Genomic DNA, 14,637 nt, shown 5'->3' with positions numbered 1-14,637 from the left:
TAGTTTCTGTTTATTTCCCCCTAAATAAAGTATACATTTATGGGCATAATTTCATTTTAAAATGTGTTCAGTAAATTCTTTAATTGTGTTATCTTGTGATTTATCATGATGATAATTGAAATTAATCTAGCATAAATGTAATACTTTTTGTGTTTAAACCTGTAGCAAATGGCTGGTAAGGAACAAACAGATTATCCAGACAAAGTTCGTGTCACAACGCAAGATATAAGGGGTATAAGAAAATGTTGCTAGGGTAAGTACTCTCAAATCATATGCTGTATTGTTGTTCCAAGTTGAATTGGATTCACTATGTTTTCTTTTGATTTTTTTTTTTTATCTTGAATAATTTCAAAATAATTGCCAAGATTTTAAAATTTGAAGACTATTTCAATAAGCTTATTTCTTTTGTAACAATTTCTCCATATTGTGCTCGGAAGAATGAACTCTCTGTAACTAATATGAATAAGTAAAAATTAAGATGTATGTATTGATTCATTATTCCAGGGTGAGAGTATTATTCTATTACAGTTTTCCATTTATAAAACCCTTTTATCTACCATTTAAAGGGGCTAACTTACTGCTTAATCGTTGAAGTGATCAAAATTTTGCTGGGCTTGGGCCTGCAAATTAGATACAGCCCCCACAAAGCAGAATGCTTTACGATGTTCTGCAACGTAAAATCATTTGACCAAAATTGTTCTGCAAGTACTTCAAGCATTGTACGCAAAAAAAACATGACATTTTCCACCAATTAAGTGCCAAAAATCAAAATCGTTTCATATAGGAGTTTTTCTTTTTAAACTGTACTGTTGCTATTTATTTTCGTGGAAATGAGATATTTCCGGAAGCATCACAGCTTCCAACCAAATAACTAATTAGAGAGCACTGAATTTGGAAATTAGTTGATCATGAAGACTATAAAATCAAAAAAACTTTAACGAGGTGTCAAACCTAAACCGATTGAGGTTCTCCAAAAACAGTTTATATGCTCTTAAATGCATAGAAAAGCAAAGATACAAAATTTATAAAAGTCCGATCCTAAGTGTCAAACCACATTTTTTTGGTTAATTTTAAATGGCATGAAGGAGCAATTAAAATAATGTTACTAAATAAAGAAATTACTGAAATAATAAATAAAATGAGTCGAGTTTGGGTTGCATATAATAAAACATTTCAAAACTTTCTAAATAATTGAAAGATTTTCTGTATGCAAAGGGATTGAAATCTCAAACAAGACACACAATGTCCGGCGAGGAACGTGTTTCAATGTTGTCATGTTTCCAAAACATAAGTGTATGGCGGAAATTGCAGTAGATGAATATCGATTGGGAAAGTCCTACAAAGGACTTGACTAATTCAATATCGCGAGCTTTCCGCCAAATTATCGTAATTTGCGAGAATTTTAGATTTTCTTCTAATTTTAAGAAATCTGCAGAATTTCTGTAAAATTCTATCTTGAGTTGGAAGATATTTGTAGAAAAGCTGCAGTTTCTACAGATTTTCTTCCCCGCAGTTTCTGCAGGTTTTCGGCACCGCAGTTTTTGCAGAATTTCTGCAGAAAATTTGTCAGTTTTCCTCTCACATTTGAACAGAATTGTTCTGCAGCTTAGGCATCTGTCCTGAGACGTACATCGCAAATTTAGTAGTATTCTGCTTTGAGGGATACTGCCAGAAAAACTTAACCAAATTTATGATCACTTTTCTCAAAACTCATACTTTTGACTCTGTTCTTGCTCCAAAAAGCAGTTATAATTTTTGTCCTGTTGTGATTAATTTTTATTAAAATAGTTTTTCTCATTCTTCCTTTAGGTATATAGTTCACCTGCCTTTCTTCATCCATACACCTGCTGTTTGGAAAATCTGCTTGCAGTACTCCATACAAATTAATACATTTTGTATTTGCCTGGCTGGACCTGTTTGCCTTAAAGGCCATTCAACCTCAAACTGTGCATTAATTAGTCTGCCAGGCTCCTGTTGCCGCTATTGATTTGAAAGGCACGGGCCCAAAAGCCTGACATATGCCATTATTCTATAGGAAAATGATATTCCATTGTATGAAATTTCGTCTCGCCATTTTGCAAGGGAAAAAGAAATTACCACAAAACGAAACCGCAAGTTCATGTGCTTTCCTCGTTGATAGCATCGTTTTTTATACGTTGGATATTTTATCTCCTTATGTTTGTTTCTAGTTTTTAAACTTTTCCTTTCTCTCATATGTGTGGTTCAATAGTTTTGTAACATAAAACTTTGTTTTAATGTTTTGCTCTCATGTGGAAAGTTACGAATTTTATGCAAAAGCGACTTTTATATGGTAATACGGCAATTTATTTTATGTTTACCCTCAAAAATATTGCCTGAAAAAATAATTTTGCATCTTTCTACTGCTACATCCCTGAAACTGCACAGACTTTGTAAATAGCGAAGAGATGATGGTCCATTAAAAATGCAGGCATATCTGTGGAGTGTAACTATGAGTTTTGCTGTATTTGAAAAGCGAATTTGAAATCAAAACTTGTTCTGTATATTACACAAAAGCTTTAGAGGAAAAATAATATTTTGTGATTATTGGTTTGTTAGCCCTCAAATGTAAAAACATTTTATTTCTGCAAAAACATTAAAAGTATCCAGTTTAAGTATGAAATATTCTATGCATTACCTTATTTATATAGTATTTTAATTATTTTCTTCAGCAGTTATCTGTTGAATTGAAAAGTGATATTGATATACATTTTGTACTGCATCCTGCATGTATATGTTTTCATTGATTAGTGGCATTTATCTTTTGTTGTGTACCTTGCATAAGGTTCATACATACTTTACGAAACTATTTATAGGTTTCAAAATATTCGATGGCATTTAATGCAAGAGAAAGAAGTACTCCTGAAGATCTTTATAATTCTAGCCATTTGGCAGGAAATTTTTTTTTATCCCGTTCCGTCACTCACTTGATTTGACTTTAGTACAATGAATTATTATTATTATGTAGAGAGAACTATTGTAGTATTAAGCATTGAAGGAATACTTCTTTTAACAACTGAAATCATGAACTTGTAGAAGAAAGTACCAGCCACAACATTGAACTAGAAAAGAGCAGTGTGTTTAATTTGAATTTATTTTCCTACGAAGCAAATAACAATAAAATGGAATTGAGGTTTGAATTTTGGTTGCTGCTACATAAATTCAGAGAACTGCTCACCGATTCAAGATTTGTACGAATCCCGCTTTTTAGAGTACTGTATAAAGAAAGTTCCTTTGTGTTGCTCAGTCTTCTGCTGTGGAATTTTTCCAGCGCATATTGCAAGAAAATAAGACTTTTGAGAACTTTTAAATATGTATGATGCTTGTATATAAGAGAAATGTTTATTTAATGTTTATTCTGCAAATATACATAAACTTGACTGTATTTTAAATTTTTATACATTTATTTAAAAATGTAGAAGCTTATATGTATTGTTACCGGGGTAACTTAGGCTTTTGCGGGTAACGTTGGCGTAACAACCGAAAAAAGATTGTCTACACTGTGTTAGGCATTGTATTTAGACCCTTGTTAAGTGATTATCACTAAACAAGGGCACTATAGGTGGCAGCACTGGCTTGACTTAATCATTACGGAGAGTACTGATTGACATTTTTTGTTTGTTGGGCCAATGTTACACAAAAAGGCTAAAGTTGCCCGAGTTGACGGTATGTGAAATAATTTTCAGATTTCTTTGTTTATAAAATTCATGGTTTGGTTCTAAAAACTTTTTATGTTGCTTTTTTTCTCTAGCTTATTCTTTTGCATAATATGAAAGTAATATACAACAGATGTTTTTAAAGTAAGTACCATTTTGAAATAAAAAATAAACAAGTACAGGCAGAGCAAAGAAATTTATTGCACAAAATCTATGAGCCATATGCAATTTCTCCACATTGCTCCTGTGATTTTCCAAGCATTTGTAATAGCTTGGTACAGGTTTTTGTATACCTATTTGTAGAACGTGGCCGCTTGTGTAGTCAACCATGGGGTAACATGTTCTCTGAGCTCATCATTGATATTGTGCCATGGACGGCTAAGGAAAGACTCCAGATGCCAAGACAAATGAAAGTTGCTGTGAGTGAGGTCGGGGCAATCCGGAGAATGTTCAAAAAACGTTCCAGCCAAAGCCCTGTAAGAGTCCTCATGGTTGACTGCTCAGGTGGCAACTTTCTACAAATAGGTATACAAAAACTTGTACCACACTAGGATAAATGCTTGTAAAATCACGGGAGCAATGTCGAAAAATAGCATAAGGGTGGTAGATTTTTGTGCAATAAATTTCTTTGCTCTGCCTGTACTTGTTTTTTTTTTTTTTTTTTTTTCAAACCGGTACTTACTTTAAAAACATCCCTTGTATATGCTAAAAATTGCTTTCTAAAATTTATTTATCTTTAAAAAAGAATACCTAGTGAAGAGAAATTGTTCATTTCATTTGTAGTTTATTACTGCATTGGTTACATTAAAGTGTTCTCCTAATAACTTTACCAGACATTTTTGAAAGATTGATTTTTTTTAATAACGTTATTTATTATTATTATTATTTTTTTGTAATTTTAGAAATGTTGCATCAGAATAGATATTCTTTGTAGAAAATAAACTGTCCATTAAGCTAAGCAAAATGTGAATGTGATCAGGTAATTCACTTGAGTTATTATTTTTTTAAAACTTAGATCAGATTGAAAAGCATTTCAGAAACTTAACGTTGTTTTCTACTAAAATTATCCATGAGCGTTTTCCTGTTCAGTCATTTGTTTATTGTTTGAGCATTTTTTTCCCAAAATTTGTTCTAAATTTTCGTTCACTTTTTATTGCCTATGTTGTACTTGATGTGAAGTGTTACATTGCTCACAAGTTTGTCTTTCATGTATTTTGCAAATTTTGTAGTTTTATTTATTTTAATAGGAATTTCTTTGGAATGTGTAAGTGTTTCAATAGATCTGCCTTTGTTGGATTTTTTTTTTTTTTTTAAGTTCTCCATTGCTTTTTCAATATTTTCTTAGCATGTGTCTAATATGTTTCTTTGAAATCCAAAATAGGTAAGATGAGTCATAAGTCATTCAGGAAGAGAAAAAAAAAGCATATTGATGACTTAATTTTATTTCAAAATGCTGTGAGTAATTCGCTGTATTAGTTGTAGTTTGGTACACTAGCACAAAATGTTTTCATTTTTGTTCGGAATACGCAAAAAATATTGTGATTATATGAGAATCCTCTATTTCAATCTGAAAAACAATTACTAGTATATTTTATTCAGCATTGGAAAAAATGAAAACTTTGTGCCATGTAACTACGTCAAACGATTAAATGTTCATTCACATTTTTTGCTTAATAAACTTAATTTTTTTATAAGAACTCTTTGATTTTGTGACTTATAGATAGAAATTTTCTTTTCTAAATGGAAGCTATACTGATTGCAGGGGTGAATTCATAAATTTTCTAGTACCAGAACCCCAATGCAAAGTCCCCAATGCAAAAAAAAAAAAAAAAAAAAAATCCATTTCTATTAAAAATTTAAAGGAAAAAAACTTGTTTTTGATTCATTTTCATTTTTTATTCTGCCTTTTTATTTCTTTAGAAACTTTTGTCTCTCCCCTATGAAGGTCCCTACACCCTTTTTTGGCTTAAAAAAATCTAATTTTTTTTTCTCCTTGCTTGAAAACTTGGGATAGCCCTATTCTCCTTATCGACTCCACACTGTAGCTAAATGATTTGTTAACTGATACTAATCAAACTTATAACTGTGTTCATTTTCAAAATAAAATTTTAGCAATAGCTATAAATTGATGAAATTTACTATATTTGGGCCGAGCCCATCATTTCAATGTTTTCTGGAGGGGGGGGGGGGTATGAATTAAAAACATTTTAATAGGGAAAAAACATCAATACACAAGCAAAAATGCACTTTGTTTCTAAATTCCCTGATTGCCCAGATGACGGGTCTGCTTTGGGCACCTTTCACTTGCTAAATGGGTCCAGTGACCTTGACAAACCTCTGCAAGTATTAATTTCTCCCCTAGTTGTGAGAAAATATGTGACGTGCATGAGGCTGGAGCATAATGCTGACACTTAGTCCTCCAATCCAGATCTTACCCAAAAACTTCTCTTAGTTGTCCTGTGCGGTTAGGACTCGGATTTTACTTTCTCTCAGGGGCAGGTTCCTTGTGTGTGGGGGGAGGGGGGTCATTATGAAACTTTTTTGCCCAAACCAGGATTTGGTTTTCTTGCATGGAGGTTGGAGGCCTTGACTCAGGATCTTATTGCCGAATAAGTCAACTAGAACGTGGCTTAGGGATCCTGCTTTGTGGGGACCCCCAAATGGCTAAAACTATTGGAAAATGGCAAAAATTGTGATGTTTGATTACAAGGACGCCCCAAATAAGTGTTCGCTTATGGGCCACGATATCTTAATTGGCCTTATCTCTCTACCTACATTGAAAAAAATGCAAAGTTTTGGTTCTCCAGAACCAATATAAACTTTTCAAATTGAGTTTGATTTACGGAAAGAAGTAATAAAATGGAATGACAAAAAGAGCTCAAAAATTTTCGGGCCCCCACGTCACGGGGCTTTGTGGTACCTAGTTACGCCACTGGATCCTGACACAGCAGAAACAATAAATTATTATATTCATCTTCAATATTAGATGACAAAGAGGATTTTTACTCTTTGGGGTTCTGGTTCATGAAGCCCCAAGTGTAAAATCAAATAAATAAAAGGTGGAAAAAACTTCTCACCCATAAATAAAAATTTTGCGAAGAAATATATTCTTATATCTTATTCATCTTAAAATTTTGTTCTAAGCTATTGAGATACATATTTGTTGAAATGGGAAAATTGGGTGCCAGGAACTTTGGGCGCTAAAAATGTTGAAATGTTTAATGTTGGGTTTCAAGATAGCAGATTCATACGTAGGTGAGGACATTGTCCTGTGCATAGGGTCATCTCATGTCGGTGAAAGAACAAATTTCTTCAGCACATCGTAGCTTACATTGTGCTGTTTAACACTCTGGTAGCCAGTTTTCTTTGACACAGCGAACCCCTTTGAAAAATACGGCCCACCCCCTGCCCCCTTCTCCAAAAAACGAGATCTCAAAAAAGAACGTAAAAATTTCAATGGTGCTGTGTATACTGTGATTCTCCATGGAAACTAGATATAAAAAAAATCTTGCATTCAAAGGTGATGTTCATGTTAAAACTCAAGCATAAATACTGTTAAAAGAACAGGAAAAGTGAAAATAAAAATATGAAAGTTGTTTTCGTTGAAAATGGGTAAAATACTAATACGAGACAGTCAATAAATGTGTGTGTTTTTTAAATAAGAAAAATTTCGATATTGTCTCAGGGTTGGCTTTCTGCCGGCAGATACTAGTTTTTGCTGTGCCAGTGGCAGAAACTGGCAAAAACTTAAAAATGTCTTTAATAACTCAAATAATTAATAAATGATATTTGTTTAAGTAAACTAAAAAATTAAACATTTCATCATGTAAAAAAATAAAATCCCATGCTAGTGCCCTTGATTTAGTTCAGAAAGGGAACTTTCCAATTGCAGAGGCTCATAGTATTTGGATTAATTTAACAAAGAATAAAAAGTCATACTGGGGTGCTTAGGAAAGAAGAGTGACATACAGATTTAAACAGGCATTACTGATTGTAATTTTCTCACTTCTATGCTTCCTCTAAATTGAAACTATCATGTCATGTGCTTCAAGAAGAAAGTACTAGAATTTTACTTGCCTAAATTTTGTATCTAATATCACAGCTTTGCAAAACAAATTGGCCCCATTTCTCAAAACTTATTTTTCCAATCAAATTTTTACACAACTCCAGTTACGACATGGTGGACCAATTATACAATAGATGAAAGTTTCACGAACATTGCTTGCTCCTTGATGCATTGTCTGCTAGCTCTTCTGTTTTAAGAATATTCTAAAATTTCTTATTTGTGCATACTAAATTGAGAACCTGTTTAGATTTTTGAAACCCCCTTTTATGGCAGGGTCCAAACAATGTAACATTTGATTTTGAATTGTGACAATTTTGTAATAAAATTACAGTTTCCATGCATTTTCTGTTGTATATCAAGAATTAATTTTTCATTCTGTGAGTTTTTGCCAGTTTCGTCCACAAAGTGGTTTTTGCCATGCCGGTTTTAACCGGTCTCTACCAGTGGTTTTAACCGCCTTGGCAGAAACTTGCCAACCCTGTATTGTCTCCTAATGATCCCACACAAAAATAAATCTGGGTGGAGACTGGGTCAATTGCATGATGCAATTCCACAATGGCATTTTACTTAAAAAGGGCTGCCAAGAGCTGGGGTACCAGGAAAAATATTGACAAAAAGCCGGTACCCCAAAAAATCCTTTAGTAGTGCTGCGAAAAGGAGGTTAGGAAGATACAAGGCTAAATATCTAACAAGACAAAAGTGCAGGAGTCGGAGTCTTCAGTAATTCTCTAAATGCATAAATACTCCGAAATCCGTTTTATAGGTAAAAGCACATAAAATTGAAAAGTCCAAGATTTAGCTTACGTGAGCTCCTACTCGAAGTCCTGACTAGGCTTAAAGCACGAAGCATCTTATGACTGCATAAGGGTTATAATTTTTTCATATGAGGTGATTCCTAAAATGTATGGATGTTAATTAAATTCTCAAGCCTCAAGTACTGCTGCAATTTCTATCAATTTTTTTTACTTTTTGTTTTTCAAATTTTTAAAAACTCTTACGTTTTGGAAGAGGGAGGGGTGGGGGCATCTCTAGCTGGAAGTTTCTGCTTTCTAGGATCTCTTGATGAATAAATAGTTCAGCAATTTACGCTAATAATAAGAGGTATAACAGGGGTGCCTATGTAAGGGGTGTGGGGTCATGTCACAGACTGCAATTAAAACTTTCAGTTCCATCTCTCTTGGAAGGGGGTACTCCTAGCTAAAGTTTCTGCAGACTAAAATCTGCAATGGAGAACAGCCATTGGCTGATTTAATAATTAAATATTCAAATAATTTATTTCAAAAATAATAGCTGAAGCAGGGTTGCCGGCGTGGGGAGATGGAAGGCGCATGACACAGACGACAGCACTGAAAGTTTTGCAGAAGGTACTTAAGATGTGCCGAATCTTTTTCTACCCGAGGGCCGTACCTCATATCCTCGTACTATCAGACGAAATCTTGAAGACCAGAACGCATACAAAAATTAAAATATGTTTACTTTTTTTATAGATAGCATTTGATAAAGGAAAAAAAAATCATTACTGCATATTTCTATTATTGGTACGTAGTTTCCCTCTGTGTTTTAGAAAACAATTTTGAACCACGTATATTTGGCTTCGAATTTGCAACAATCATTCGGAAAACCGAATAAAATATTTGTTGCTTTGTAAGGTTCCAAAATTTATTTTTTGATTCGCAACCTTACTTGGGTTTGGTAGATCGATCGGTAGCTACCGGTAGGTCGATCACATGACAATGATGCCAGCTCAAATGCGTAGCTGTCCAACCGACCGGTAGCTATCGGTTGAGGCTGGTGAACGCAGATATTGAGTGAATGAAACCAGACTTGTTCGGTTCTTTGCTTCAAGAATTGAAGTCTCATCAAAATGTTTAATTTACTCTCATTTAAACATTTACAGCAATTTTTATTTGGTAATAATTTGTCTCAGAAGGGAAGACAAAGTCCCCTTTTCCCTGATGAGAGAGAGATCCCATTTCGGTAAATTTGACGCTCCAAGCGACGCTCCTTGAAAGTGGAGGAGAGACTCTAAAATTATCTCTATCTAACAAAGAATGGCTGCCATAGCAGCGTGAGCGTGTGTGTGATACAAGCGCGTAATATTCATATCGGCGAAATACTGGTATGTCTTTCGTTTGTATGAGGTGAAAATACCATTTCATGATTGTTTATTCAATATAAATCTATATACCGCTGTTTCAATTATTTTTTCTTTGACTTATAATATTTCTTCAATCTTCGTAGTTATTCCTTTTTTATTACTTTCTTCTATATCTAATGTATAGAAGAAAGTATTGGATTCGTGCAAATTTTCGAATTTTGACGGATTCGAACGTTTTGAGGTGTGCTGAGTCCATTTCGACTATTTTTGGAAAATGTCTGTCTGTCTGTGTGTGTGTGTGTGTCACGTCTGTGTGTGACCAGTTTTTTGTGGCCGCTCTACAGCAAAAACTACCGCATGAAATCGAACGAAATTTGGTACACATATGTACCCCTATGTGAACTTGTGCCCATTGGTTTTTGGCGCGAATTCCTCCAAGGGGGGTGGAGCAATGGGACGTTTTTTGAGTTTTGCTCGATTGCTATTCCCCAGGAAGTAACTGGCGGAATCAGACAAAATTTTGTCCATATGTTGTCCCTAACAGGTACAGATCCTGATTCAATTTAGGTGTCAATAGCTCAAACGGGGGTTGAGCTATAGAACGTTTTTTGCCGTCAATTGTGACTGCTGTATCTCAATAAATAATTAACGTAATCAAACAAAAATTTATCGACAAGTAGCCCTTATTTATTTTATGTACCGAGTTATTCTTTTAGAATTATGTTTGTTTTCATTTGGGGAATCGAACCTCCTTTATTTTCTTTTTCAGTACACAGAAGAAAACTCACAAATCTGCTAAATTTAATATAAGGGTAAGTCCTTCAGAACTTTGTGATTGTCCGAGAAAATTTGTACAATTGTTTCCAATTCCTTTGTTAGAAAACAAGCCACATTTTGTTAGAACTCAAAAATATTTTAGAGGCGTGCACATGCTTTGCATTATAAAATATATTTAAATTGCGATAAATTTTATTAAAACTTTTAAAGTAATTACTAAGTTATTAATAACTAAAATTAGAGACATACCGAATGCTCGGTAACTACTCGATACTCGGCCAATTTGCCGTGTACTCGGTACTCGGCCAATACCGAGTAGTTGTAAAAAATTGAATGCTGTTCAAGACAGATTTTAAAATTAATAAAAAAAGTGCAAGCGTATGATATACTGCAGTCATTTACAATTCAAATTTACAAGTCCAATTTTAATTTTGAGAATAATGAAGTTTGTTATGATTCAATGGAGTAAATCTTTATTTTAATGTCCACAAAGTTAATTAAACTTATTAAAAATGGGACAAAAATTTTTATATTATTAAACAGATTTTTGCTTCAAACAAAAATTTTTTATAAGAAAGATAAAAATACCTTCGTCTAAAAAATAAAAATAATGTTAAAAGGACAAGCTGATGTGCGCATCACATGACTTCCTTTTGCTCCAATTTAATGTCATTTCCCCCATACCGGCAATTTTAATGTGATTCAGTAGTTTACTCTCTAAATATCACCAACAGTAGCCAAATTGAAACAGATTTTTAAAAAAAACTTGGCGACCAAAAGACTGGTGATATATCACCAAGTGTCCGCCAAATTATAATACCTCTTGAGTTTACATCGAAATTAACAATGATTTCCCCTCAAAAAGGGGCAAAAGTCCCCTTTAGAAACACCCGAATGCAACCAAAAGGGAGGTGCATAACTAGACCCCACTAGGAGTCTACGTACCAAATTTCAACTTTCTAAGACTTACGATTCTTGAGTTATGCGACATACATATGTACATACAGATGTCATGTCGTTGTTATTAACTCGGGAATCGTCATTATGGATATTTCGCGTGTCTGTACGTTCTTAGGCACTTATCCACGTGTGGTTGAATTAGTGATGTGGATCGGGTAAATACCCAGTGGGTAGGTAAATATTTTTTGGGTATTTACCCAAGGCCTGGGTAAATACCCAAAAACTGGGTATTTTACAAAAAATGCAATAAGTGAATGGGAATTTGTTTTTTAACTCTAAATATAAAATAATTGGTAAAACTGATATATACATATATATTGAAAAAGTTTATACTTTTTATTGAAAGACTAAATGAAATTATGAAGGAAACATATCGTGAACCAAAGAATCTTTCTTTTCAATATCATAATTGGAGAAGTATAAGCAAGTCAATGATGAACTTCAGGATTTTAAAATCACAATCTAGGTTAGTCATGTCCAAAATGAAAAATAAAAAAAGGAAGCATGGCTGTTTGGAAGAAAAAACTGAAAAGTTATTAAGACTATGGTGTTATTTATTTTATTGCTGTTTAAGTGATAACAAGACAAATATAGAAACATTTTTCACATTAATAAGCAAAAAAAAAAAAAAAAAAAATCAAAATATTATTTTCTGTTGCCTTGCTCATTTGCATTTGCTCCCCGGTACTTCGTGATGGAAATTTATTCAAACTATTTTTAAAGCACACAATTAGTGATATAGGGTGGGAAAGTTAATATTTTTTTGGGTATTCGAAGGCTGGGTAAGACCCCTAGTAATTGCGCATTTTGCAAAAAAAATTTAGGTGGTATCAAAAGGTGATAAGTTTCTTTTTGAAACATAAACAGTAAAATGAAAGATTAAAACTATAAAAATTTATATATTATAATTTTTTAATTAAAGGCTTAATGAAATCTTATCAAAAAACTGTCAGAATTTAGAATGAACTATTTTTGGTTCAAACTTTCTTCATTTTAAAATACTATTTTGGAATTTTATTTTAAAACTTATTCCATCAGTAACACAGGATTTTTGAGACAGTATCAAAATTCCTTCCTGCTGCAAGTGCAGCTATGTTTAATTTTTCTCTTTCCCATTATCAGTTCTTTATCATTTTGAAACAAAACTCAACAGTTTCTTTCCTTTAGAATTAAAAAAAAATTTTTTAAACATCTTCAAACACATTTTACTGACACATTTACTAACATTTATGTTGTACTGTATTTATTTTTATTATTAAATTGTTTTGTTCTTTAAATTAAAACATTGTAAAACAGCTGGAACGTCTCTATTTTTTTCTCCCACGCAATACATATACTTGAAATACAATGAAAAGTGAAAGTCAAAATATCAAAATGAAATTAGCGAACTAAGGACTGATACTTTATCACAGGATGGACCAGCCACTTAGTTTGCAAGGTCCATTCTTCAGAACATCTTTGGTTTGTTCCTTTCTATTTTTGAATTTTAAATGTGTCTGTATATTCTGCAAAAGATATAAGTAAATAAATAGTAATAATAAATTGAGCGACATTTTGTTACATTTTGATGTCGTGCATGGACATATTACTGGGTTATAAAAGATTAGGACCTTAAAACATTGATGTTTGCTTTTTTTCTAACCACTTAAGGTTTTTACTTTTTGTAGGATGGCTTTTTTATATCTGAAGTCTGGCTATCAACATTGATTAGGCATATCCAACACATTTAATGTGAATATCATATTAGATTGCTAAGTTGTTTCACACAATACTTCTTTAACTATGTGATCAAAAAGAATTTTGGGGCAAAAATTTATTGTTTTGTATATGGTTGGTTATATACATATATAGTGGAATACATACAGAAAAGTATTTTAGTTGAATATAAATTTTTGAAATAAATACCCGGGTAAATACCCACTTTGGGTATTTACCTGGATATATACCCTGGGTATTTACCCCTGAAAATAAATACCCGGGTATTTTACATCACTAAATACACCTGAACAATTGCACTAAGTTTGGAGGAAATTTCTGCATAAGATATAGGTAAATAAATTGTAATAATAGATTGAGCGACATTTCGTTACATTTTGATGTCATGCAAGGACATATTACTGGGTTATAAAAGACTAGGACCTTAAAAAATTGATGTTTGCTTTTTTTTTTTGTAACCAGTTAAGCTTTTTTTCTTTTTGTAGAATGGCTTTTTATATCTGAAATTTGGCTATCAACGTTGATTAGGCATATCCAACACATTTAATGTGAATATCATATTAGATTGCTAAGCTGTTTCGCACAATAATTCTTTAAATATGTGATCAAAATACAATTTTTGGGCAAAAATTTATTGTTTTGTATATGGTTGGTTGTATATATACATAATGGAATACATACAGAAAAGTATTTTAGATGAATATAAATTTTTGAAATAAATACCCAGGTATTTACCCATTTTGGGTATTTACCCGGGTATATACCCTGGGTATTTACCCCTAAAAATAAATACCCGGGTATTTTACATCACTAGGTTGAATCAAAAAAAAAAACAAAACTCAATATTCATTCAGGGGTGAGCAAAATGGAAATTAAGGCCGATTTTTGAGTGAAAATTTTTTCGCGAATACAATACTTCCTATTTTGTAAAAGGAAGTAATAAATGTGCAGGAACACAGCAGGCATGTGTTTTGGCTTACAAGGAATGCCTTTTAAAATGCACCAAATGTGAGCTTATGGATTTAAAGACATCCAACAACAGTTGGATTTTTTTTTTTTTTTTTGTTGAATGTCTTTACATTCATTAGCTCTCATTTTATGCACTGAAAAAGATGTTCCTTGTAATGCAGAAACATGTGTCAACAGTGTTCCTGCACATTTGTGCTTTTAACGTTGTTTTATTTGATTTAAAAAAATATTTATGTTTGGTGGACGCACTATAATAGATTGATATAATTTGTTTTAATTCCAACTTGATTAGTCATACCTTTCATTTATTTGTTTACTTTTAATTTTAAAAATAGCCTTTTTGTAAACTTTTTTGACATAGATAACAAATTTTAAGT

At 32.6% G+C, this 14,637-nt stretch overlaps 2 protein-coding genes across 3 annotated transcripts in view; both read left to right on the top strand.

Moving 5' to 3' along the window:
• Positions 1 to 5,363, top strand: part of LOC129234246 (ras-related protein Rab-10-like) — a 42,414-nt gene extending 37,051 nt beyond the window's left edge. The window contains exons 6-7 of the mRNA XM_054868227.1: positions 166 to 253; positions 1,810 to 5,363. Coding sequence (XP_054724202.1) covers positions 166 to 252 — 87 coding nt within the window. The 3' untranslated portion in view covers position 253; positions 1,810 to 5,363. The remainder of the gene's footprint in view (positions 1 to 165; positions 254 to 1,809) is intronic.
• A 4,418-nt stretch (positions 5,364 to 9,781) lies between these two features.
• Positions 9,782 to 14,637, top strand: part of LOC129227160 (non-structural maintenance of chromosomes element 1 homolog) — a 28,104-nt gene continuing 23,248 nt past the window's right edge. Inside the window, exons 1-2 of one of the 2 annotated variants that reach the window (XM_054861720.1) lie at positions 9,798 to 9,859; positions 10,608 to 10,650. The gene's annotated coding sequence lies outside the window, so the exon portion shown is untranslated. Of the gene's footprint in view, positions 9,860 to 10,607; positions 10,651 to 14,637 lie in introns of both variants that reach the window. The other variant, XM_054861719.1, reaches the window with a different exon arrangement.

Source organism: Uloborus diversus, chromosome 1 (assembly GCF_026930045.1).
Source record: "Uloborus diversus isolate 005 chromosome 1, Udiv.v.3.1, whole genome shotgun sequence".
Classification (NCBI taxonomy): domain Eukaryota; kingdom Metazoa; phylum Arthropoda; class Arachnida; order Araneae; family Uloboridae; genus Uloborus; species Uloborus diversus.
The sequence above is the reverse complement of the archived record's forward strand: the minus strand, read 5'-3'. Positions and strand labels throughout refer to the sequence as shown.